General features: G+C 37.5%; 1 protein-coding gene across 1 annotated transcript in view; it reads left to right on the top strand.

Annotated features, from left to right (window-relative positions):
* Window positions 1-12,469: 12,469 nt before the first annotated feature.
* Window positions 12,470-24,276, top strand: part of LOC137400442 (ephrin type-B receptor 3-like) — a 29,872-nt gene continuing 18,065 nt past the window's right edge. The window contains exons 1-2 of the mRNA XM_068086769.1: window positions 12,470-12,617; window positions 12,875-12,987. Coding sequence (XP_067942870.1) covers window positions 12,470-12,617; window positions 12,875-12,987 — 261 coding nt within the window. The remainder of the gene's footprint in view (window positions 12,618-12,874; window positions 12,988-24,276) is intronic.

Below are 24,276 nucleotides of genomic sequence, written 5' to 3'. Positions count from 1 at the left end.
TAGCAAGTATGTAGATGGTGGCAATGCCTTACTTTATGATAGCAAGTAAGGTGGTGACAATACCTTCCTTCATGATAGCAAGTAGGTGGTGACAATACCTTCCCTCATGATAGCAAGTAGGTGGTGACAATACCTTCCCTCGTGATAGGAAGTAGGTGGTGGCAATACCTTACTTTATGATAGCTCATAACACCTTGCATATTGCAGTTTTATTTATTATTAATAATATATGATACATTATTGTATGCAACTAAAATTAGACTGTTATGTACTAAATTTTTTTGAGCTGCTACGAATAGGTCATTCAGGTGGCAACACACTCTTGTCTTCAGAGCTTTTGCACTCCGAGATGTGATGCTCAAGTTGGAGATGGATGATTCGTCATCCACCTGGTAGTCCTCCACTCATATATAGGTGCTGACCGCAAATAAAACCTGGAGAGATAGAGGTTGGTTGATGAGGTTTAGGCACCGTGTGATTAGGCTTATTTTTGGTTCAGGCCAGTTCAAACTTGTAGCCAGCTGTAGGCCTTTTGGACAACTCTCTATTAACCCTAATGAGTAGTAGTTTTTGGTAGCGGCTAAGTATGGAACATTCATCTCAGTTTTGGCCTGTTTCACCATATCCGTCACTACCTGCAGTTTGCTGAGCGTCAGCTGCCCATGTTCATTTGTACAGGTCAGGGGTCAACTGTCTATGGAAACCACAGGCTGCTGAAACTCTACAGCGCACTGGTGTGTTAGCACAAAGAGTATCCTTAGGACATCGTCCTCACTAATGCAACTAACTACAAAAATTTCCTCGATCTTTACATCACAAAACAGTATGTGCAGGCATACAACTTCAAAGAATAGCAGTTTGGTTCTATTGACCAATAGACAATCAATGTCACTCTCTTTGAGAAAGTCTTTTGCGCTCTGAGAGAGCTTGTCACATACTTACTTTTTTCAGAAAGTTTGTGGTACATATGTTATTGATTAAAAACTGGATAAGCTGCTTTTCTAATTTCGTGCATAGGAAGTAGCTCGTTGAGTGGTCTAAAGCCTGTGCCCTGATCGGCTCTATAGCACCCATGCCTCAAGACAAGGCAAGATCCTTGAAACCAAACAATCTTATATCTGCTGAGGCAGCGTTCTGAAGTGTCATCCAAATTTGGAAGGGAGGCATAAAGTGAGTTGGCTCTGCTGCCTTTTAGGCAAATTTCTGACTACACATGGGCGGGGGTTATTTAGACTCAATTTTGAGGGCAGCCTGAGGAGAAACACTTCCTGAGCAGACCTCTGGAGTGTTGGAAAGCGTGTCGGGCTAATCTTTTTTTATGATGAACTGTTAAAATTGCACCAGTGGAGGTCTTTCTGGCTAATTTCTAAGCTCACTTCTAGCAACACAACACGGTGTTGCTCGATCTGGCTCAAAGCATGTTTCTATATCCGTGCTGTCATTTACACAGTTCAGTTCCAATTTTTTTAGTGCCTGTAGCTTTTTTGGCAAACAATGACCAGATTCTCCTTCACCACCATCTTGGCCAGTGTGGTAGAGGCAGACCTCTTTTACATCGTCTTTCCATTACTTTTCAGACTCTTCTAAGCTGGAGTCTCTTTTGGAAGGACGCCTCCGACCAGCGGGTTGGCATGCATTTTGTTGGAGTTAGATTGGTTTGAGGCTTTAATGCAACCAGCTGGAGTCAGCACTAGTGTTGTGGATTTTTGTCATTTTCTTGGTTCAGAGGCCTTTTACAAAAACAGTTCTTGCAAATGTGTCCTTGTCCTCCGCACCTCTAGCATTGCATGGGTTTCTTCTTGAAGGCCTCTTGAGACTGATCTTTTTTGCTATAGCTGCTGGACCTGCTTTGTCAGTTGCTACAATAGTGGTACCACCTATCTGATGAGTTGATCCTGAACTACAGCATTCCTTTCTTTTTGTATCTCTTTTACAGACTTGACAGTTATCGGTTGGCAACCCTCTGGCCTAATCTGAAAGAATTCTGTTCAAGATAAATAGCACTGGTCAACGTGGGAGTTTGCACTGCCAACAAATGTCACGGTAGTCCCGAGTGGTTCTTGGTGCTGCAAAACAGCCCCTTGGCCATTTGTGTCCTGTAAACCGCTGGCAAGTTTCAATAGGCTAGTAGGATCAGGCGCTTTACTTGGCAATCGTGGTTCTAGAGATTAGTGGTTGTGGCTGTCTTCATAGTGCTCAGATTGCACTGAGCCGGTCTGGAAAAGATGTCAACCAAGCTTGCAGTGTGTCAAAGATGGCCTCTATCTAATCAGCTTGTCCACATTTTTCCACCTCATTTCGCAGAGTTTTTCAGAGGGAGAGTAAGCTGTCACCTTTCACCCAGTCATTTGACTCTGCCGCTTTCCGGAATCAACTGATGAAATACTTGACAGCTCCCAATCCAGAATGCTAAGATGATTTAAAATGGTGAGCCAGAACTGGGTTTTGGGATACCAAAATCATCATCTTTCGTACTTTGGCAAGATTGTCGGTACCTTGATTCACGCTTCGAGCACGTCTGGCGTTGATCCTGCTGTCAATTCTTATAAGAGTACTTTGCACATCTTAAAACGGGGGCCGCTCTTTTGGCAATTACAGCTCTCCCTGATCAGAAGGTGGTCTCACATCGGAGCACTCTTTTCTCTGGTGCTTTCCCTTACTATCATTAGGATGGCCTCAGTTTAGTTCAGAGGTCTACCACTTTTTGTGAAGTCAGTATTCGCAATCCTACTGCTACCTCCAGTGTCAAAAGACTGCCACGTTCCCTTGCTGCTTTACAAAAATCAAAACCGCTGAGTGCAAGGCATTAGGAGAAACAAATATTTTATAAATAATTATAAGCATACAAGCAATTCAATGTGTGCACAACAATGAACAGCGTACAAGAGACTGCCAGCTATCTCTGTTCATTATGCTTCAAATGCTCCTTGTATTTCTTTTTGTCATACTTGAGCTCCACCTGACTGGGCGATTGGTAGTGCGTCAGTCTTTCGGCCAACCGAAAGTCTTTGCAGCAGCCATGTATCCTACCAAACTGGGACTCGGCTTGATTGTGACATTGGTCTTGAGCTCAGCTCGACAGCCAGCCCTAGGCTCAGTGATCTTTTACCACATATAGCCAGTAATAGTAGTGAAAACATTCATTTCATTAGTTAAAATATGCATAACAGTGGTATGTCACACGTAATACTTACCAGCAAGTTTAAGGTTGCCTGCCTAGCATTACAGAAGTAATAAAAACTGCTTACTAACGATTGCAGTTAGTTTAATGTAGGGATAATGTAGTAGCTAAGGCAATGTAGCTAAATTTTTTATTACCAATGCAGCACCGGGCATTCACTTGTGAGGCAGGCCGGTAATCGCTATGTTCGACGCAGTGTCTTTATTTGTATTTTAACCAGTGTAATGAATACCTTCACTATTAATAATTGCTGTGCTTTGTTAGACACATAGTTTAATAAATCCTTGTCTCCTCCAGAGCTGGTAGTGCCAAATTCAAATCCATTTCGAAATGCATTTTTTGTTCCAAAACTTTAGGAACTCTAGTATATCTATAGTTACTAGGTGAATGCGAGATGTTGCATGGGTAATAAAAAGTTTTTACAGAAATATTTACTTTTCAGCAACTTTAAAAGAAAGTGTCGGTTTATTTATGTGTACTGTGTGTATTTCTATGTAACTCATACTCCACCGGCTTTTCCACCAGCCTGCTACAATTCTATACTAATTGCAATAGTTTGGTTAGCTATGTGGATTTAGTCATTCTCCTTCATACATGGGCACATATTTTTCTTCTAGTTTGGCTTTACGCATAACACTAGCTAAAGTGTTAGGCATGAAGCCATAAAAGATTAGCAGGTGTAATAAGTACATGTATGTTGACAATTATTTCATTGTTTAGCCAGTTGGACTGCGTATAGCCTGTCTTGACAAACTGTTGTTTTTTGCGGAGTTGTCCTCCGTCGAGCGGGCGAGCAACAACAGCTTGTCACAAGATGTACTGCACCTGATGCATCAGCTGCACTTATAGGAAGTTGTTCTCTTCCGCCTACGCGGCTTGGCTGCGATGTTATGTCGGTCGCTCCATTGGTAATCAACGGATTTCACGCAAAAACTTATGTAGAAAAAAACAAAATTACAACGTTTAACCAAATACCAGTCTCTGTGATAAACTTTAGTAAAACTTAAAAATAAAATAAACTGAAAATAAAATCAATAAGAACAAATAAAACTGACTGATAATGTGATACAAAAATAGAAATAAAACTGACTGAGCGCACAAATAACGACATGTTTAGTCGCTGTTGTTGCCTAAGTTCTCAAATTTTACTAAAGTTTACTGCAGAGACGGGTCGCTAGTTAAACGTTCTTATCTTAAATTTTCTACATAAATTTTTGTACGAAATCCGTTATGGTTACCAATGGAGCGACCGACATAACATCGCAACCAAGCCACATAGACGGAAGAGAACAACTCCCTATAAGTGCAGCTGATGCATCAGGTGCAGTACATCTTGTGGCAAGCTGTTGTTGCTCGCCCGCTCGACGGAGGACAACTCCGCAAAAAACAACAGTTTGTCAAGACAGGCTAGACTGCATAGTGCATCAAATAAATGCCTGTCTGCAGACCTGAAGATTAAATGTGCATGCCTGGTGCTTCCTTCCTAACACTTTATTGTTATAACCAGACACGCAAGAGGCAGAATAATGACATCTACTGAGATTAATGGATATACTAGCTAACTGCCTAGCATTGCCCAGGCAATAAAAAAGTCTTTGAACCAAAGATTTACTTTTACTTAGCATATACAACACTTAGCATTCTAACTTTTGAACTTCATATAATGGTAAAAGTTTTTTTTGTGTAGTTCAAATAAATTAGGCAAAAAAAGAAAATAATTGTAATTTTTTTCAATTTTTTTCGAATAGCTGTAACTTCTAAGTTTCGTATCATGAAAGAAATGTTTTGTTGAAATAAAGTAGGAAAAAATAAACCTGTGAACATGTTTAAATGCAAAGGTGAAATCATTAATAAGTAATGGCTAAATATAGTCTGTTTTGCTAAAAATTACCATGAAAAATTTTCTGGTATACAATTATTTGATTTTAGTTCGTTTTAGTGTTGGCATCATAAGGAAAAAATATTGTATAGACATATAGAGTAGTATAGAAACTCATAGTGATTATCTAAAGCATTCACTGCCTGGTAAAAATCATCATCATTGAATAGTAGTAACAATACAACATGCTAACCCTAGTAACTATAGTTACTTACAATAACTCTAGTGCATTTTGTGGTTATATATGGTCTGCAAAAAAACGTGTATTATACAATGTATTTCATGCAGAATTCTTACCTTTGAGACAGACGTGTAACGTAAACACTGAATCTAACTTAAATGAATTTAGCTTACTAAAACATACTTGAAGGAAGTTTTAGTATACCTTTTAGTAAACTTTTATTCAAAATTTCACCACCTATCTGTTGATGGACTCATTTTTGCTATAACGAATGACGCTGAAATGAGATACAATTGCCATTTTAATTTCGAGAGAAATTATTGTTGATATCGTTTTGCGGAAAACAAATTATTTTCATAAAGATAATAGAGTTTATAGATTTTCAATTATTATGACATTTAGCGTTTGAAATCGGGAAAAGTGTGTATACAGTATAGGAGTGTACAGTAAGAGGTATCAATCATAAGAGCCTTCGTAGACTTGTGGTTAGACAATTGGATTGCCAACCTGTGTTTGCAATCACCATGAGTTTAAATCCAGCTTGCTGTGAGTATTTTGTGGCGGACGTTGCATTTACTTTATTTACTGCTATATGCCTTATACTGTCTTGTCCTTTTAAATATCGTGATTCGTCTCCCCTGTCTGTTGTATATGCTTATGTCTTATTACCCTGTACATTTTTAATTGGCAATGCCAATAATTATTTAATCCTACTTATACTTCTTTTTACGTTATTATATATAGTTTTGACCGTGTGCTATGTTTTTATTTTTTTTGTACATATCCACACTCTTTTTATATGGTAGTAAATTGGGTCACTTGGCAAGATGGGCCAGGCTCCCAGTGGAGATGTTAATGCCTCTGTTGTACATTGATTGTGGCGCTCACAGTCAAATACAAACTTATTCACTTTGAACTTATACACTCTTTCTCTGCATGAAACAGGGGTGGATTGCAGTAGCCAGTTAAGGGAAGGCGCTTGACCTTAACAATTTAATTTCCAGGTTTTACCAGCTCTAGTTGAACAGGCAGACATCCGAGCATCCAAGTAGATAGACAAACTTTGAGATTTATAGATATATATATAAATCTCAAGAAGATATTATTATAGTATTGTTCTGTATATTATTCTCTACAGCGTCTCAATTCAAACCTGGTCAAGTCACAGTAATTGGAACAGTTCAAGGGTGTGTTAACATTGCTTGGGAAGTACCTGCATACACAGGAGAGATTATTCAACGTTATAAGGTAACAATTGTGTAAAGAGATTCTTTAAAGAGATTCAATTCATATACTTTCTGTAAGAAAATAATTATATATATAGATGTATGTACTAGAAATTTCACTGTCGTACAGCCCACGACTAAAGTGATAATGGAAAAAAGAAAGGGTACTGCTGATTGTTGAAAAAGTAGTTCTCCGCAGGAATTGACAGAGTATAGTGTAAATGAGACTTGTTTGAGATGATATAAAATAAATTTGAGGGAGTACGACTCTAAAAAGGTGCAACTAACAATTTATTTTGGAGGTAATGTTGGGTTGAAACCAGGTATACGAGTAATTGGTTATTTGTTGATATTACATCATCTGTTATAAGTATACAGTATCTGTTAAATGTCGCGCAGTCTAGTCTCCTCTCTTTTGCGTTGTAAGATTTGGTCATTGATAGTTAATCGTGTGATGCGCTCCCTAGCGAAGTTGTTAACAAGTAAGTCATTGATGTTTCAAACTCAAGAGAGAGCAACAAACGATATTTCAGTGATCATTTTGTGGTGGCCTATATCAATGACAGCATTAGCCATAGAAGGACCTTGACTCTTGTGCATTGTCAACCCCATGCTAAATTGAGAGGAATGCCTCGTCATAAAGGGGCATTGTAGATTGGCCCTAGCTTGTACATAAGTTGTAAAGAATTTCGGCTAACGTTTTAAATAATTCAATGAAACCTTTGGTGATTGGACGAAAAAAGCATAGGCTGATAAACTGTGTACCACAATTTCGTACCTGTAAATCGGTCTACGCCTCAAACGGTCTACGTTTATTACAGAAACCTTCGAATAAATTCGATTACAAGTAAACAAGGCCATAGACTGGTAAAATTAGCACGGTTTTCTCGTGAAATGCGCACTGCTAAATAGTTCTACTATCTGTCGCGCGGCTTTATTGGCGTATCATAGGCCGGTCTTAACTTTTATTAAACCGAGCTTTTCAAGCGTTTTGTGGCAATTTTTGGCCAAATAAATCTGTCTATTTGTGTATAATCCGTTCAGATGGGTAAATTTTAAAAAAATTTCGACAATTTACAAATACTTGGTAACATATTTAAATATGCTTAAATGTGTTTTGTATCGTTGTTATACTTTAACAACTTTACAAAACGATGGTTAAATTTGTTGATGAGATTTCGGTACAAGGGTTGCGACTTTGTTAATGAATAATTTTCGTAAGTTGTGTGCACATGCATTTATCATAAAAACTCTCAAACTTCGCACCCGCTCATTTGGTCATGGGATTAATTTATTGGCTATAACTTCATTTAAAATAGAAATGTTTTTCAAATTGCGCTATACATAAAAATAGTTAAAAAAATAAAAAATAGAAGGACAGCAGTCACTAAAATCAAACAAATGGTTTGTCAAATAGTGTTGAAAATACACTTTTGCTAAGAAAATTAATTATACATGTAGGTGGAAAACTGTTAAAGCAGTCACCAATTGTATTTTTGATCCTTTTGTTAGACAATGTAAGCAACTTGTTCACATTGCGTAAGTTGAAATGAGTTGAAAACCTGTAAGTGATTTGTAAAAAATGGGGAAACAAACCATAAAAAGTTTTGAAAATTTCAATCGAAGTATTATAACATTTAGCATAAGTAAAGTAAGAATATGCGAAGATTTGGAAAGATCATTCATTAGAGTAAGATATGTTGAATTATGATGTAGCTTTGCAATTGGTTAAAATGCTAGTTTTTGCAAAGAAAATAAAATTATTTGTGACATATCTTGGAGCTAGATTATAATAAATGTGCATACCATAAATAATATGGCAAAAGATAAACCGATGATAAAATGCAACAACAGATTTGTAGTTAATGTATGACCTGCAAAACTTGGAGCAGAGTCATTGACTTAGTGACTTATTATAAAATGTTTCAATATGATTACTCCAAGAAAGTAGATCTGCCAAAACAAATTCTAGCTATTTTACTTTACTTGTATAAGTGGTAACTTGGCTTTATTTAGTGTAAGAAGAGAATGTAATTGTTTTTAAACCGATTTTCATGTGATTTTAAATCCACCAGATGCTGATAATTTGTGATTTCTAAAGGTGAACTGCATGATGAGATTGCAGTTCGCCTGTAAAAGTTGAATGTCTTTGGGGTCTTTGTCGTTTTCTGTCTCACAAAGACAGTATCATCAGCGAAGGCAAAGCTTTTTTGAGAAAGTCTGAGAAGATCATTTATATATATGGAAAACAATACAGAAGCAATAAGAGACCCCTGTGGAGCACCAAAATCTATTTCTTGTGTCAAGGATTCTTTGTCATTCGAGACAACTTTTTGACCCTCTTTGTGAAAATCTGAAGATAATTTATTTTTGCTACAAGCCAGACAAATACAAAACCCGTGATTTAATTGCAAAAATGTAAAATGAAAAAAACAGTAAGAAAATGATTCAGTTTTCGAAACGAAGGAATGAATCTTTTAGTTGATCTAGCGGTTGTCAGTGCTCATTTGACTAATCACTACAATAATAGTTCACGATAGTAGCAATTATAAATCTAAAAACTTGCAATATAGAAAAAAGTCATAATTACGATAGCTCTAACAATGATAATAGTATATCCATTTGTGCTGTCGTTGTGAATACTAGAAAAGTGCTTCATATTGGCAACTCCAATATAAGCAACACTCATGCTACTAGTTTTAATACATTGGTTACTACTACTGAGGGATCAGAAAATAAAGCATATATAATCAAAAAAGCTTTCAATGATTAAAAAACTGTTACTGACTTAGTGGTGACAGGCCTTCATCGCTTCATGGTTGTCCCTCTCACTCAAGACCCAACTTCATGCCACCGGCTTATCCTCCACCGTTAAAATAATTTGATTACTTCTTCCTTTCTACTGAGAAAAATGGAAGTAATTTGTAAGAAGTTGTAGTAGCAGAATCTAGCAAGTATTACAAGAATACCTGTGCAAAGGTTAGAGTTCTGCAACCACAGTCCAAACTGTAGTTATAAGAAAGTGTTACAGTAGAGCGATGAGGGACAATTATAGAAATGTGTCAGAACAAGGGTTTGTGGAAAACTTCAAACAAAGTGACTTACTTTAATAGAAAGTGTTACATCCAAAACCATTCAGTAAACATTACCTCAATCCATGTATGTTCATAGAGTATCAACTTTATTGAACCATTAATTAAAGATTATACAATTTTTGAACGATTTTGTGAGACTTTTACTTGGCAAAGTGTGTAGCAAATCTTTTTATCCTTGGTTTTCAGATTTGAGCACTCTGATATCAGTTTATGAGCAGCATCAGAACATGAATGATTTTTAAACCACACTGAAAAGAATGCAACATATCACTTGTGGACAAATGAGAGTAGATGTGAATATTTATTACTTTTTAAAAAACTTTAGGAAAAATAGAGAGTATTGAGATAGGATGAAAACTCAAAGACGATATTGATCATAAATAATCGTTGATAATAAATACAATGAAGGTAAGAGTTGCTTTTAAAATTGTTCCGGAAATATTGTCTAAACCTGTTTTTTTTAATTTTGTAATGTATTAGTAACTAGTACATTGTAGTAACTAGTACATTACAAAATACTAGCTCTAGTTTTTAAAAAAACTAATGTACAGTTGCAATTTCATTAATTTTCTGCCTCATCATGTCTTCTTGCTTCTACTCCTTTAGTGTATATCATATGATCAGCCAATTAATTAGGAAGAGCCTAGTCATTGTCAGTAAAAGTATTAAACATATCTAAATTTGGGTCAATCATTCTTATATTGTAGTTACAGATCCAAAAATAAGATTTACAAATACTTTGCTATTTAGAATAAATAAATGTTATACATCTGAAATAGATGTTAACAATTTTTTGTGCCGATGATTAAGTTATTGATCCATTTTTCAATGAGGCAAATATTCATAAATATTTTTGTCTGTAGCTAACTCCATAATTGCGCTTTATATGAGTTTGTAGAGTGATTCTGTGTCGAACGTTGATTGAATATATTTGCTATACTTAAAGGTAATGAAATTTAAGTCGATCATTCAAACCTTGTTTTTGTATACTCAGAGCTTTCTACATCACAACTAGCAGCTGCTAGTCTAATGTATTTGATCATAGGTGATGATAATAAACATGATGTGGTGACTCACTTTAAATATCGGCTCATTCAGTTAGAGAGTTCTATATTTATCAAGTGTGCCACATGTCTAACAAATATAAATCCTGTTAATGCTGCTCATCATTAGACAATAAAACAAGTTTAATATAAACAGAGTTTCATAATGATAAAGAAACCCGGTAATTATTTTCCTTCTAGAAAAGGTATTGCTATGCTATTAAAAATGCTAACAATTTCTTAGTGCCTTATGTCATCACAAAGATAAATTTGCCATCTGCCATGTAGTAAAAACTTTATCAAAAAAGTTTCATAAAACTTTCAGATATACATAAAATACTGTCTTGCAAAGATTTTTAAATCTTACATAATATCATCACAAACAAATGTATCATTTTTAAAACTTTTTTAAACACTCCCATAACTAGTGTACTAGCTAACCATTATACTTATAAACTTAATATCAATGCTACTGAATAATTTTTTTTAATTGCAAACATTCTAAGAACTACCATATTTGATCAATGTTATAGAAACTAGTAGGTTGATTAATTTGTTTATGTCTGTAACGGTTAATTGTATAGTTCACCGGCAAATATTTTGCTTTGAGTTTAGACTTTTTACTAAAACTTTGGGGCTATAACTTATTTTAACATTTTCTACAAAATATGCATGTAGGAGTGTAACAAGAAACGTAGCTGTATCACTATTGAGTCTTTATGTCTGTTGCTTATTATAACAAAATACATACGCTCTGTGAATCATGCAATTGAAAGAGCCTAGTGATAAACAATGTAGTATACTTTATTGTTTGGTGATGTCTATTGCTAGATTTTATGTGATGGAAAGCAAGAGATACAAGTAGATGCCAACACTAAAACTATGCAACAATGTGAATATGCACCATTTATAAATGTAACTTGTGCAGTCTCAGCATTCAATACAGAGTGGAGTGAATGGCTGAATGTGACAGGAAGAACTCTGTGTGCAGGTAAGACACAGCATACAGAATGTTTGTTGCGTTTGTCTATTTGTAGCTAAGTTTGCTGTAATAGTTCATGGTTAATTTTTTAAGCCTTTAAGTATATTCTAATTATTGTTGTTACTGCGCAACCTCAATTCTTGTCACTGGTGTTATTGTGCAACTTCATTCTGACCATTTATTTTATTATGCAACCTTCATTTTAGTTAGTTTTGCTTTTGCGCACATTCAATTCTTGTTATTCTTGCCATTTCGCACCCTTCATTTTGAGAACCTGTATAATAGGATATTACAGGTATATACATGTATGATAGGTTAATACAGGTATATACATGTATGATATGTTAATACAGGTATATACATGTATGATAGGTTAATTCAGGTATATGTATGTATGATAGGTTAATACAGGTACGATTCATATATTGGTTGCTATCATTGTAATCTAGTATATTTCAGTGTTAGAAAATATCTCATGCATGTAAAATTTTATTTTAGATCCAATTTTTCCTGAAAACATTACTCGTATGTATGAAGATACATTCGACAGAGCAAGTAATACAAGAACGGTTCAGCTTGCTATAGAGGTAGTTTTAATCTTTTATTTTTAGAATCTGGTACCGCGAATTGTTTATATTTATCTAATAAATTTTAAACAGAAATCATTAAGCAGTTCAGATTTGATTTATTCATATAAAAGCTAGTATCATGAATGTTTCATATGACAACAGATGAGTATAAAACTTTTCAACTATATGGCAGAATATTATCTTGATACTTAAAATGACAACTTTTGCCATTCCACATATTCAGTTGGCCCTTTTTATGTAAAACATGTCATTGTAGAATGTGAATCCAAACTGTGAGTCACCTTTAATGCTAATGTATAAAGTGAATGACAGCAGCTACCAAAGTAGTGCAATCTTCAGCGGACTCAAAGCTATGACAACGTACACATTCATGGTGAAAGCAACTAACAGGGCTGGAAATTCTTCTCTCGCTAATATAAGTGTGATCACAGGAGAAGCAAGTATGACATAATTTTATTTCATCTCTTTGATTTTTCATGAAACATTTTGTAAAGACTCACTTTATCTGTATTATCTGTTACAACATTATGAGAAAATAACGAGAGCTGAACTTGATAAAAGTTAAAACAGCTCTAATTAACAGAACATTTTTACCTCACTGCAATTTTGGATGATTTGCTAATTTATTTAATACCTAATTACGTTTAGTCTGCCTTTTATATTTTATATTTATATTTAGTTTTTCTTTTTAATGCAGAGCCTGTTACTGGACCGAGGGTAGAAGAGCCAACCACTAATGGTAGTTGTGTGTATGTTTCATGGAGCCCGCCAAGTAGTCAAGATGCAAATGGAAAGATCATTGGTTACCGGGTAAGGCAGCTCGATAAACTATGATAGGTTACCAGATATTGAGCTTTTTGGATGTTTGTATGATGGACTATCAATGCTAGTGTTTTTACTCATACAAGTTTAGAAAAATGCTAGCCGTAGTATTCCATAGTTCTTTCTAACTTGTAAGTCGAGTAGTAGAGTTTTTAGTTCATTTAGTCTGTTTTAGGAAATATCCATATGCGAGTAGTGTACTTTATTTTAGAGCTAATGCACATTAACTTTTAAATAGCAAGTTTTTGACAGTAAGTAGTTTAGTGTAGTGGAGTGCAGTAGTAGACAGTGTAGTGCTTTTTAGCTGTAAGTAGAGCTTTTTAGTATTTTAATAAAGAAATATAGCATAGTACTAGTATATAACTAATGCACCTTGGTCTGTACTTCACGCGTTTTAGTACGTAAGTAGCCCAAATTTGTTTAAACGTAGAGCGTTTCACTTTCAAAAAGGGCATTTTAGTTTATTAATAACGCATTCAGTTTTAAAAGGAATGCAATATGTTTCTAAGTAGTACCGTTCAACCTATTACAAGTTGATTCTGGTTTGGAAGGAGTGCTTGTTAATATGGACATAGTTCATTTTTACGTACACTTAGCCCATGTTGTAAACATTTTGCTTCACATATAAAATATGTGTTTTTGCCACTTAATTTTTTGGCTTACAGTTTTAAGTGTTTGTTTACCTTAACATGAATTTTAAAATGTGAAGAAAGCTGTAATTTATCAAAAAAGGCAAATGGTGTTTTAATGAGTAAATGCAAAGCATTTGTCTTTCAGATCATTGTTTTTACACAGTTTTTTTTGTCATTTTGCAATGGTACATCATCAAAAATATAACAATTTAACCCAGCAGTATTTGGTCTCAAAAATGACTTAACGGGTTAAATACCTCTAAACACTTAACAAGCTCAAACTTGCTCTTGCATAAAAACAGCCAACAATTTACGACAGCCAATAATTTTTGTTGCTGCAACTCAGTTATGCATAAGAAGTTTAGCTTTGATCTTTTACTACATAAGCCTCTGTTTCATAGTCTTGGGTTCATTTGCCAATTGAACTACTAGCCATTTAAATTGCATCCAATTCACTACAATCAGGAGTTTCTAAAGCTCTTGATGGCTTTTTAACCTTGTAAATTTCAACCCATTGACTGTTCTTTTAGCTACTGTTGGCACCTCAGTACCAGTATGGGACAGACACTTAACAGACACTCAATTGGCTTTCAAACACTGCACAATTTTTACACTAGTCTTTGATCTTTATCATTTTTATTCCTCGAGCTATAAAATTTAATTCATTTTCCCCTGCTACTGCTTCACAATCATTACAGCTTTTAGAAAATGAATCTTTGCTGCTTCCACCATCTTTTTACCCCTCCTCAGACCAATTTGTGTCTTACTGCTTATACCAAACACTTCTATCACAGCTAAAACTCTTATTTGTTTACCTGTATTTACTGTAGTCTCTAGTTCTATTCCACTTATCCCTTCTATCAAAATGGTTTTCTGTGTTCCTATATTATTCCCGTTGTCTATGTTACCACTCTACGTAGTTGTCTCAACTGACATATCTCTCATAACTACTGTTAAGGCTACATTTTGGCTGCTGCTATCACCTTGAATTCTGAGGTGACTCACCTCTTTATTTTCATCCCAAAAGTCCCGAGATAAAAGACCTGAAAATGACATAAAAAGCATGTTATCACGAGACAACTCCTCATCTCTTTATTACTACACTTGCAGTTGTAGCAGACTCTATCTATACTACACTAATTACTACTTGCCCATATCTAGAAACATATACCTTTCATTGGTATTATCTCTATCCCTTTTTCTACTGTCCCTTTCTTTACAATATTGTCGATTTTTTCCTCATGCCTACTAATATCTAACGCTTTGCTACTATCTGCACAATATTTTCTACTGTCTCTAGGGCTTCCCTATGAGACTATCTACCTCCAAAAGCATATCCTTTATCAATACATTTAAGCCATTACATTTAAGCCATTACATACACCTTTGCTACTTCTTTGTTAATCTAACTTTTCAAGCCATCTCCACTATTTTCTGGTCTCATGAGTCTGTCCAAATTGTTTGCCACCTCATGAGCCCTAAATGCCTATTTTAACATGTTTCATGTCAATTTTGCATCTTCCATAAAATCTGTACCCACTTTTTTGTTTCAAAAACTGTTAACTGTTACAATTAAAGCAAAACTTATTCTATCCACTTTATTAGCAACCTCTGCTTACCTTCTCAAAGTTTCAACCTATTGCCAAAAACTCTCAATCATTTTTACCAACTGCCTGTCTAGCTGTCAAAAATTAATGTCTCTTTATGAACATGTTCATTTCTGTACTATAATAATACTTCCTATTGCAATATCTCTGCAGCCTCTTCATAATTGAAATTTGCACCATAAAAATCAATTTCTACACATGTAAACACTTTCTTACCATTGTATTCATTAGCTTTCACTAGCGGCACTAGTTTAGCTTTATTCTTTGTAATGGGTCAGTTATTGCCACTTTCACTTTCACATTCTCTTCTCTCAACTCAAATTCATTTTTTCTACAAATATCTCCCATAAACCACGTGTTGGCCAAAATAACATGCTCGCCAAAAGTCAGCTTTGGGTAACCAAACTTCATCACTGGCACATTCACAGCACAATCTATTATACATCTCTGACACAACTAACTTTATGCCTCCTCTCTTTTCTCTTTTATTTAACTTTCACCTCATTCCACCTTTTTACAAATAATAGATTGAAAACCTCACCTGGCCCTCTCCAACACTGACACCTAACAGCACTTGCGCCTCAGGCTTTCACTATGAAGTGAGATGTAGGAGAATGTGAGGTGTTAAATCTGTCAGTACTTCTCTTCATGCAACGACCAGCAGTTTGGTTTCTGTCAGAGGTTTTCGTTGTTAGTAATTAATTGGCAATATATACAAATTATACATAATATATATAATTGTTAATATGCCCTGTACTCTATCAATTATAGGTTCAAAAAAAAGAGTTTTGCCCAATCATTTGGTATACCTCAAAATACTAAATTCACAACACAGCATCCTGAACCTAAAGGGTTCCTGAACCTAAACCTTGAACCATACATGTACAAACTGCAGAAACTTCTAGCGTCACATAATGCATTACCCAAAATATAAAGTACTTTAGTAGCATAAAACAAATACTGCAACATAATATATATGAATAACCCATTTACTCAAAACTATTATACTGTCCCATACAACTTAAATTAATAAACAACAGTGAATTCAAAGAAAAAATTAAAATTTTTAAAAAGTTGTCACCACATTATAAATGGATTGAAAATTTTGTTAATCACTATTTTTATTGGCAAACTGAATCGGTTTTACTTTGCTAGCAATTAGACAAACGGTGTAATGGATTTATATATAATATCTGCGATATGTTGGCCATTTTTGTTTGGCTGAGAATTTTGCCTTCTTCATGACAAACAACCGGTAGACTTGAATTACGAAATTATGAATCATGTTGTTTGCTAAGAATGGTGGTCAGCTTGGTATTTCTGCTGATGCCGGAACTACAGAGTAAATAGCCTACACGTGAAAAGATAATGATTGGACCAAGTAAATAGAGACTTTAAGTTTATGGTCTACCATTTATGTTTAGAAGGTATAAAATAATGTCTTACCTTATTTTTACTCAGTCTTTTTCCTGCTCTTATCTGAATATATTCTAAGCCTTATTCTATATTCAAGGTATGTCTTAGTCTGAATTAGTAAATAAAAAGAATTATAACCTGTGAAATTAAGCTTGTTGTTATATCTATCAATCTAGATTGTGGATAAGAGATTTTAGTCGCATGCTATTCTAGGCTGTAACGGCTTATCACCGAACAGCGTTGGTCTATCAATATCTGATTATCTCAGATATTGTTTGAGTTTGTACAACTTTCCATAGTCATCATATCACTATGTCAAGTTGATTATCCTATGTCAATTGATTGTCTCAATTACATAGGACTACGTTATTGAAGTGGCAGTTATAACACGAAAGTCATCCTTTCGGGGTTATGGGGCTACACTAGTACTGTTCATCACAGTTTAGTGTAGCTGTGGGCAATATCAATAACCCGAAAGTCATCCTTTCTGGGTTATGTGGCTATGCTAACACTGTTCATCACAGTTTAGTGTAGCTATCTAGGCCTATTTAAATATTAGGGTTAATATTAATCTGACAGCATTTAAACTATAGCCTGTGAGTTCTTGAAGGTGTAGTAATACGTAGGTATTAGGGAAAATCCTTCACAACGGTTTTTGCAGTTGCTACAATGAACATTATTGTACTAATGGCTGTGCATTATTCGCATTATGCATTAAAAAGTGGTAAAAATAACTTTTTATGTGTGTGTGTGTGTGTGTGTGTGTGTGTAAGATGAATGGTTGTAAGTGTTGTATTGTTGCATAACAAATGGCAATGTGCTATGACACTGAGCCTTTGAAATTTCAATCAGTTAAAATATCAAGCTAATTTTATACATGAACCAGCTGAGTGCCCGGTATTGCTTGGGTAATAAAAAATGGTTTTTGCACACAAAATTTAATTTTTGTGTGAAATATAACAATATTTACCATTCAAATTTCAAATTTTATTCCAGAAAAAAATTAATTCAAATGAATTAACAGAAAAAATAAAGCAACGGTAAAGGTGTTTAAACATACATTTGAAGTAATAAGCACATAATTGCTAAATAAAGTCGCTTCTGATTACTGATGTAGTAAATTGGCAAGAAAATTACGAACAAGACTTTCCGCCACTAAAGCGTAAGAACAACTCGTTATCAGATAGTGGTGGCCCTGAAAAGGGCCAGAGGGGTGTGAGCACAGGTTATAGTGCTATGTGCACTGGCGAGTCCAGCAGCCCTAGAGGATCCGTGTCACTGAAGCACGGGGAAGCCTCCGGAGGTGGCATTTTGGGGCGAGTCACCACGGACTCCACAGAGCGGCGAGGTGTAGGAGGCTGGTCCCGTGACGGTCGCCATCTGGGTCTCTTGGACTCCCTGGAGTGAGGTCGGTAGGCTTGCACTGGGCGAGGCTCAGGTCGCCGTTTGTGGAGGCGCGGAGCCCAGCTCTCCCTCCCTTCGGTTTGAGTGCCGACAGACCTCCGGTGGAAGGAGTCTTTGTGTGCAGCTAACTTCTCCCGCTGGTCGAAATAACAGTCACACAGAGCACACCTGTGTACATGCATGCGTTCATGCCGGCGGAGTGCGCGTGGCTTGTCAGTGGAGAAGTCGCAATGCTTACAATTGAGTGCCATGTGTGATGGTGCCTAACAGTAATTAACCTGAGCTTATATATATAATCGAATCATTTAGATTGTGACGTAAGCCAACGGTTACCAGCGCCCAAAGCGCTCGCTAGGATGAAAACAGGCTTGATTACGCCCGCTACATGGATTATAAGGCAACCGCTTTCTTTGACTCCCAAGCAGAAACTTGTCTAAAAGTAGAGAAAGAAAATTTGTTGATTGTTTGTTGTATTACTAACTCTTTTTCTATATTAAATAAGGCATTACAAAAATGTTGCCAAATTTTTATGTCTTATATTTACTTGTAAATAGCATTTGTTCTTGGAAAAATTTGCTGCCTTTTTGACCTAGAAATTTCAACTGTCTGTATCCCCCAATGATATGCTGTGTTTGGATCTGCTAGCTTATATAAACAGTTGCTTGTGCATTTGAAGAGCAGAGTGGATTTGGCTAGCTTGGTGTGACACACTACAACATTGTAATAAAATTATTCAAGTACAGCACATCTTCTTTATATCGTAGACAGCTTGGCTTAATAGTGACGCTGGTATATACATAGTCGGTCTTCAGCTATAGTATATAGAGTCTGTATTATCGGCTCTTGTTGGAGTTGCGCTGGTATATATACAGTCTGCTATCGACTGTACTATATAGAGTCTGTATTATCGGCTCTTTTCTGGAGGTGCGCTAGTATATATATAGTCTGTTACCGGCTATAGTATATAGAGTCTGTATTATCGGCTCTTGTTGGAGTTGCGCTGGTATATACATAGTCTGCTTTCGGCTATAGTATATAGAGTCTGTATTATCGGCTCTTGTTGGAGTTGCGCTCGTATATATACAGTCTGCTATCGGCTGTACTATATAGAGTCTGTATTATCGGCTCTTTTCTGGATGTGCGCTGGTATGTACATAGTCTGTTATCGGCTATAGTATATAGAGGGGTGGAAACCGATGATGACAAAGTTCAATGTGTAAGGGATTGGCCTCCCCCCAGACACAAGAGAGATGTGAGAGCTTTCTTAGGGACCTGCAGGTATTACCGAAACTTTATCGCCAATTATACAGAGTTATCCCGACCGCTCAGCCAATTAAGCTCAAAGCACACACCCTTTGTCTGGACAGAAGCCTGTCAGACTTCTTTTGATGCATTGAAAGAACGCTTGACACAGTCACCCATACTGGCATATCCCGACTATTCTAAAACCTTCATCTTGGATACCGATGCCAGTCAAGTGGGTACTGGTGCGGTTTTGTCCCAAATAAAAGATGACAAGGAACAAGTAATTGCGTACTATTCAAAGATGTTCCAGCCTGAGGAAGCGAACTACTGTGTCACCCGAAAGGAGTTGCTAGCCATTGTGAAAGCTGTCAAACATTTCCGCCCCCAGTAGTATGGGCGAAAGTTCTTGATACGTACCGATCATGCCTCCTTGACTTGGCTGCTGCGCAACCCTACACCTGTCGGACAGCTCGCACGTTGGATTGAGGCCTTATCAGAATATGATTTTGAGCTGAGTCACCGGAAGGGTTTGAAACATAATAATGCAGATGGGCTCAGCCGGCAGTCCTGCACAGATTGTCAGCAGTGCAGCCACATGAGTTCCCACGGGGTCGAACAACACATCCACTCGGTCCAACTAGTTGATTTAGCTAGACAACAGCAGGCCGATGCAGACATTGGACCTGTTTACCATGCGATTGTTAAGGGAATCGAACCAGAAACACAACAGGCCAGTTGGGTCACCAAGCGTCTGGCTGATATGCAAAAGCTATTGCAGTTGAATTCAAATGGGGTACTGTGTATCACGCTTCCAACAAAAGGACAGCGTAGACGCCTAGCTATTTGTCCATATGAGCTGTGTAAGAGTGCCATTCAAGCTGTTCACCGACAGGCTCACTTCGGCTTTAATAAAACGTTGGAACAGTTAAAACTACTTTGGTACTGGCCAGGAATGACAGGGGATGTGCGGCGATCTGTTGCCCATTGCCAAGAATGTCAACAAGCAAAGCAAATTACACATAAAAACAGCTCAAAGGAAAATCATCTTTACGCAGGAAGACCTTGGCAGGTGGTGGCTGTCGACCTGTGCGGACCATTCCCAGAAACAACCCAAGGAAACACTCAAATATTAGTTTTGGCAGATCATTTTACAAGGTGGTATGACGCCATTCCCATTCCAGATGGCAAGGCAGAAACAGTTGCCAAAACATTGGACAAGAGAGTGTTTTCCTACTTTGGCGTACCGGAAGTCATACATAGCGATCAGGGAAGTCAATTCGAGTCGCATGTGTTTGCCGAATGTTGCAAGCTGTGGGGAAACAAGAAAACCCGAACCACCCCATACCATCCACAAGGAAATTCTGTGGTCGAAAGGCTGAATCGTACGTTGGGGAATTCACTACGAGCGCTCCTCTGTGGTACGGAGCACCGAGAATGGGACGAGTTACTGCCACAAATCATGAGGGCAGTCCGGGCGTCCCCACATCGCATCACTAAAGAAACGGCAAATTACATGATGTTCGGAAGGGAAACTACATTGCCTGAAACACTGGTACGCGGAGGTATAACATCAGAAACGCTTACTGAAGTGGAATATGCCACTCAGCTACAAACTAACCTACAAGAGGCAGGTCAACGACTGCGGCAACAGCAGTTGATGATGCGCACAACCAACAGGGATGAACCTTCAACCTTTAAGAAGGGGGATCGATTTTGGCTCAAATCATTTTACTCAGGAGGAAAAGGAACAAAGCTCAAGCCGAAATATGTAGGTCTGTACCGTATCACCAAATCGCTCCCTTATCAAACTTATGAAATGCTGCGAAATGGGAAGTTGACAGTACAACATGAAGGGCGAATCAAACTGTATTTGGAAGAGTCTGAAAATTTAGATTTAGATGTGAACTCAATAGAAAAGGATTACCCCAGCTGCCATTCTCCAACAGCACCTGAGGGGAACCCAGCTCCAATCTTGGTTGACGGAGTTTGCTCTCAAGGTCATACCAGACGGTCTAAGAGGCAAACTCAAAAACCTTCGCACCTTGGAAGCTACTGGCTCAACCAATTACAGACAGAGACACCAAATCAGTTCATTCTGGGACAGAATACAAAAATAGAAGGGGGTGATGTAGTAAATTGGCAAGAAAATTACGAACAAGACTTTCCACCACTAAAGCGTAAGAACAACTCGTTATCAGATAGTGGTGGCCCTGAAAAAGGCCAGAGGGGTGTGAGCACAGGTTATAGTGCTATGTGCACTGGCGAGTCCAGCAGCCCTAGAGGATCCGTGTCACTGAAGCACGGGGAAGCCTCCGGAGGTGGCATTTTGGGGCGAGTCACCACGGACTCCACAGAGCGGCGAGGTGTAGGAGTCTGGTCCCGTGACGGTCGCCATCTGGGTCTCTTGGACTCCCTGGAGTGAGGTCGGTAGGCTTGCACTGGGCGAGGCTCAGGTCGCCGTTTGTGGGGGCGCGGAGCCCAGCTCTCCCTCCCTTCGGTTTGAGTGCCGACAGACCTCCGGTGGAAGGAGTCTTTGTGTGCAGCTAACTTCTCTCGCTGGTCGAAATAACAGTCACACAGAGCACACCTGTGTACATGCATGCGTTCATGCCGGCGGAGTGCGCGTGGCTTGTCAGTGGAGAAGTCGCAATGCTTACAATTGAGTGCCATGTTGGATGGTGCCTAACAGTAATTAACCTGGGCTTATATATATAATCGAGTCATTTAGATTGTGACGTAAGCCAACGGTTACCAGCGCCCAAAGCGCTCGCTAGGATGAAAACAGGCTTGATTACGCCCGCTACATGGATTATAAGGCAGCCGCTTTCTTTGACTCCCAAGCAGAAAATTGCCTAAAAGTAGAGAAAGAAAATTTGTTGATTGTTTGTTGTATTACTAACTCTTTTTCTATATTAACTAAGGCATTACAAAAATGTTGCCAAATTTTTATGTCTTATATTTACTTGTAAATAGCATTTGTTCTTGTAAAAATTTGCTGCCTTTTTAACCTAGAAATTTCAACTGTCTGTATCCCCCAATGATAATGCTGTGTTTGGATCTGCTAGCTTATATAAACAGTTGCTTGTGCATTTGAAGAGCAGAGTGGATTTGGCTAGCTTGGTGTGACACACTACAACATTGTAATAAAATTATTCAAGTACAGCACATCTTCTTTATATCGTAGACAGCTTGGCTTAATAGTGGCGCTGGTATATACATAGTCTGTCTTCGGCTATAGTATATAGAGTCTGTATTATCGGCTCTTGTTGGAGTTGCGCTGGTATATATACAGTCTGCTATCGGCTGTACTATATAGAGTCTGTATGATCGGCTCTTTTCTGGATGTGCGCTGGTATATACATAGTCTGTTATCGGCTATAGTATATAGAGTCTGTATTATCGGCTCTTGTTGGAGTTGCGCTGGTATATATACAGTCTGCTATCGGCTGTACTATATAGAGTCTGTATTATCGGCTCTTTTCTGGATGTGCGCTGGTATATACATAGTCTGTTATCGGCTATAGTATATAGAGTCTGTATTATTGGCTCTTGTTGGAATTGGGCTGGTATATATACAGTCTGCTATTGGCTGTACTATATAGAGTCTGTATTATCGGCTCTTTTCTGGATGTGCGCTGGTATATATATAGTCTGTTACCGGCTATAGTATATAGAGTCTGTATTATCGGCTCTTGTTGGAGTTGCGCTGGTATATACATAGTCTGCTTTCGGCTATAGTATATAGAGTCTGTATTATCGGCTCTTGTTGGAGTTGCGCTCGTATATATATACAGTCTGCTATCAGCTGTACTATATAGAGTCTGTATTATCGGCTCTTTTCTGGATGTGCGTTGGTATGTACATAGTCTGTTATCGGCTATAGTATATAGAGTCAGACTTACCGGCTCTTGTTAGAGGTTGCGTTGTAATATCCACAGTCTGCTATCGGCTGTGTGATAGCGAGTCTGTACCAACGGCTTTTACGCTGGTAGTGCCAGTAATATAGTTAAACTGACGGGGGGGGGGGGCTAGGCTACCACATTCAAGCCTCAGCTCCTACTAGGCCTGGTTCGGGGGTTGCCCTGATTTTACTTCACTAGGAAACGTTATTTGGGATACAATTATATGATCTTAATTAGTTTTAGTGTTGGCATCGTAAGATGAAAATGTTGTATAAAGTGGTAAAGAAAGCCATAGTAATTGTGACCCTGGCCGTCAGAATGTACAATCGTGCGGTAATTGCATTGTTCACAATAGCGCGCTAAGCGTGCTTTACGCTATAATATGACTCACCGTCACTATTTTAGTAAACAGTGGTGTATAGTGCATTCAATCCTGCTCTTTCACATGGTCTTGTTTATTTTTGTGTCTGACCAATTATAAAGCCAGAATTGCCATTTAACTATACCCATATCGATGGTTGCTATGGAATTTTTCATAACCCAAGATCATAGATATAGGCTCTAACTGCGGGTGCGCGCATGTATGTGGCCATTTCCTGTTTTAATGCTTCAGGCTAGAACAAAATAAAACCATCGCAAAATTACGGCTAGTTGATGCTAGATGAGTATTTCTACTTAGAATCTGAGTCAGCTGCCTCAGATCATAGTGAAAGCGATGATGAAGATTGTGATAATAGGGCAACTTTAAAAATACAGCTGCTTACGCAATATGTGGCTGCTAACGATAATGCAATGAATTAAATCAAATTATAGAGAATAACGATCAGCTAATCACTGCTGATAACATTCCCATTCTAGCTGTTGACATCAAACTAATAAGTGGGTGCAAATGTAGAGAATTATGCGCTAGTTTTATGTCATCTGAACAATTAAGTCTCATTAGAACTGTGTATCAATGATTACCGAAGGAAACATTGGATATGGTTGTGTTGGGACAAATTGCCGCTAGCATAACAAACAATCCCCTCCAATGCGCTGCAATAAATCTCTGCAGCTTACTCGTGCTACACT

This window comes from Watersipora subatra, chromosome 7 (assembly GCF_963576615.1).
Source record: "Watersipora subatra chromosome 7, tzWatSuba1.1, whole genome shotgun sequence".
NCBI classification, from domain to species: domain Eukaryota; kingdom Metazoa; phylum Bryozoa; class Gymnolaemata; order Cheilostomatida; family Watersiporidae; genus Watersipora; species Watersipora subatra.
This window is presented reverse-complemented; position numbering and strand designations above follow the sequence as displayed.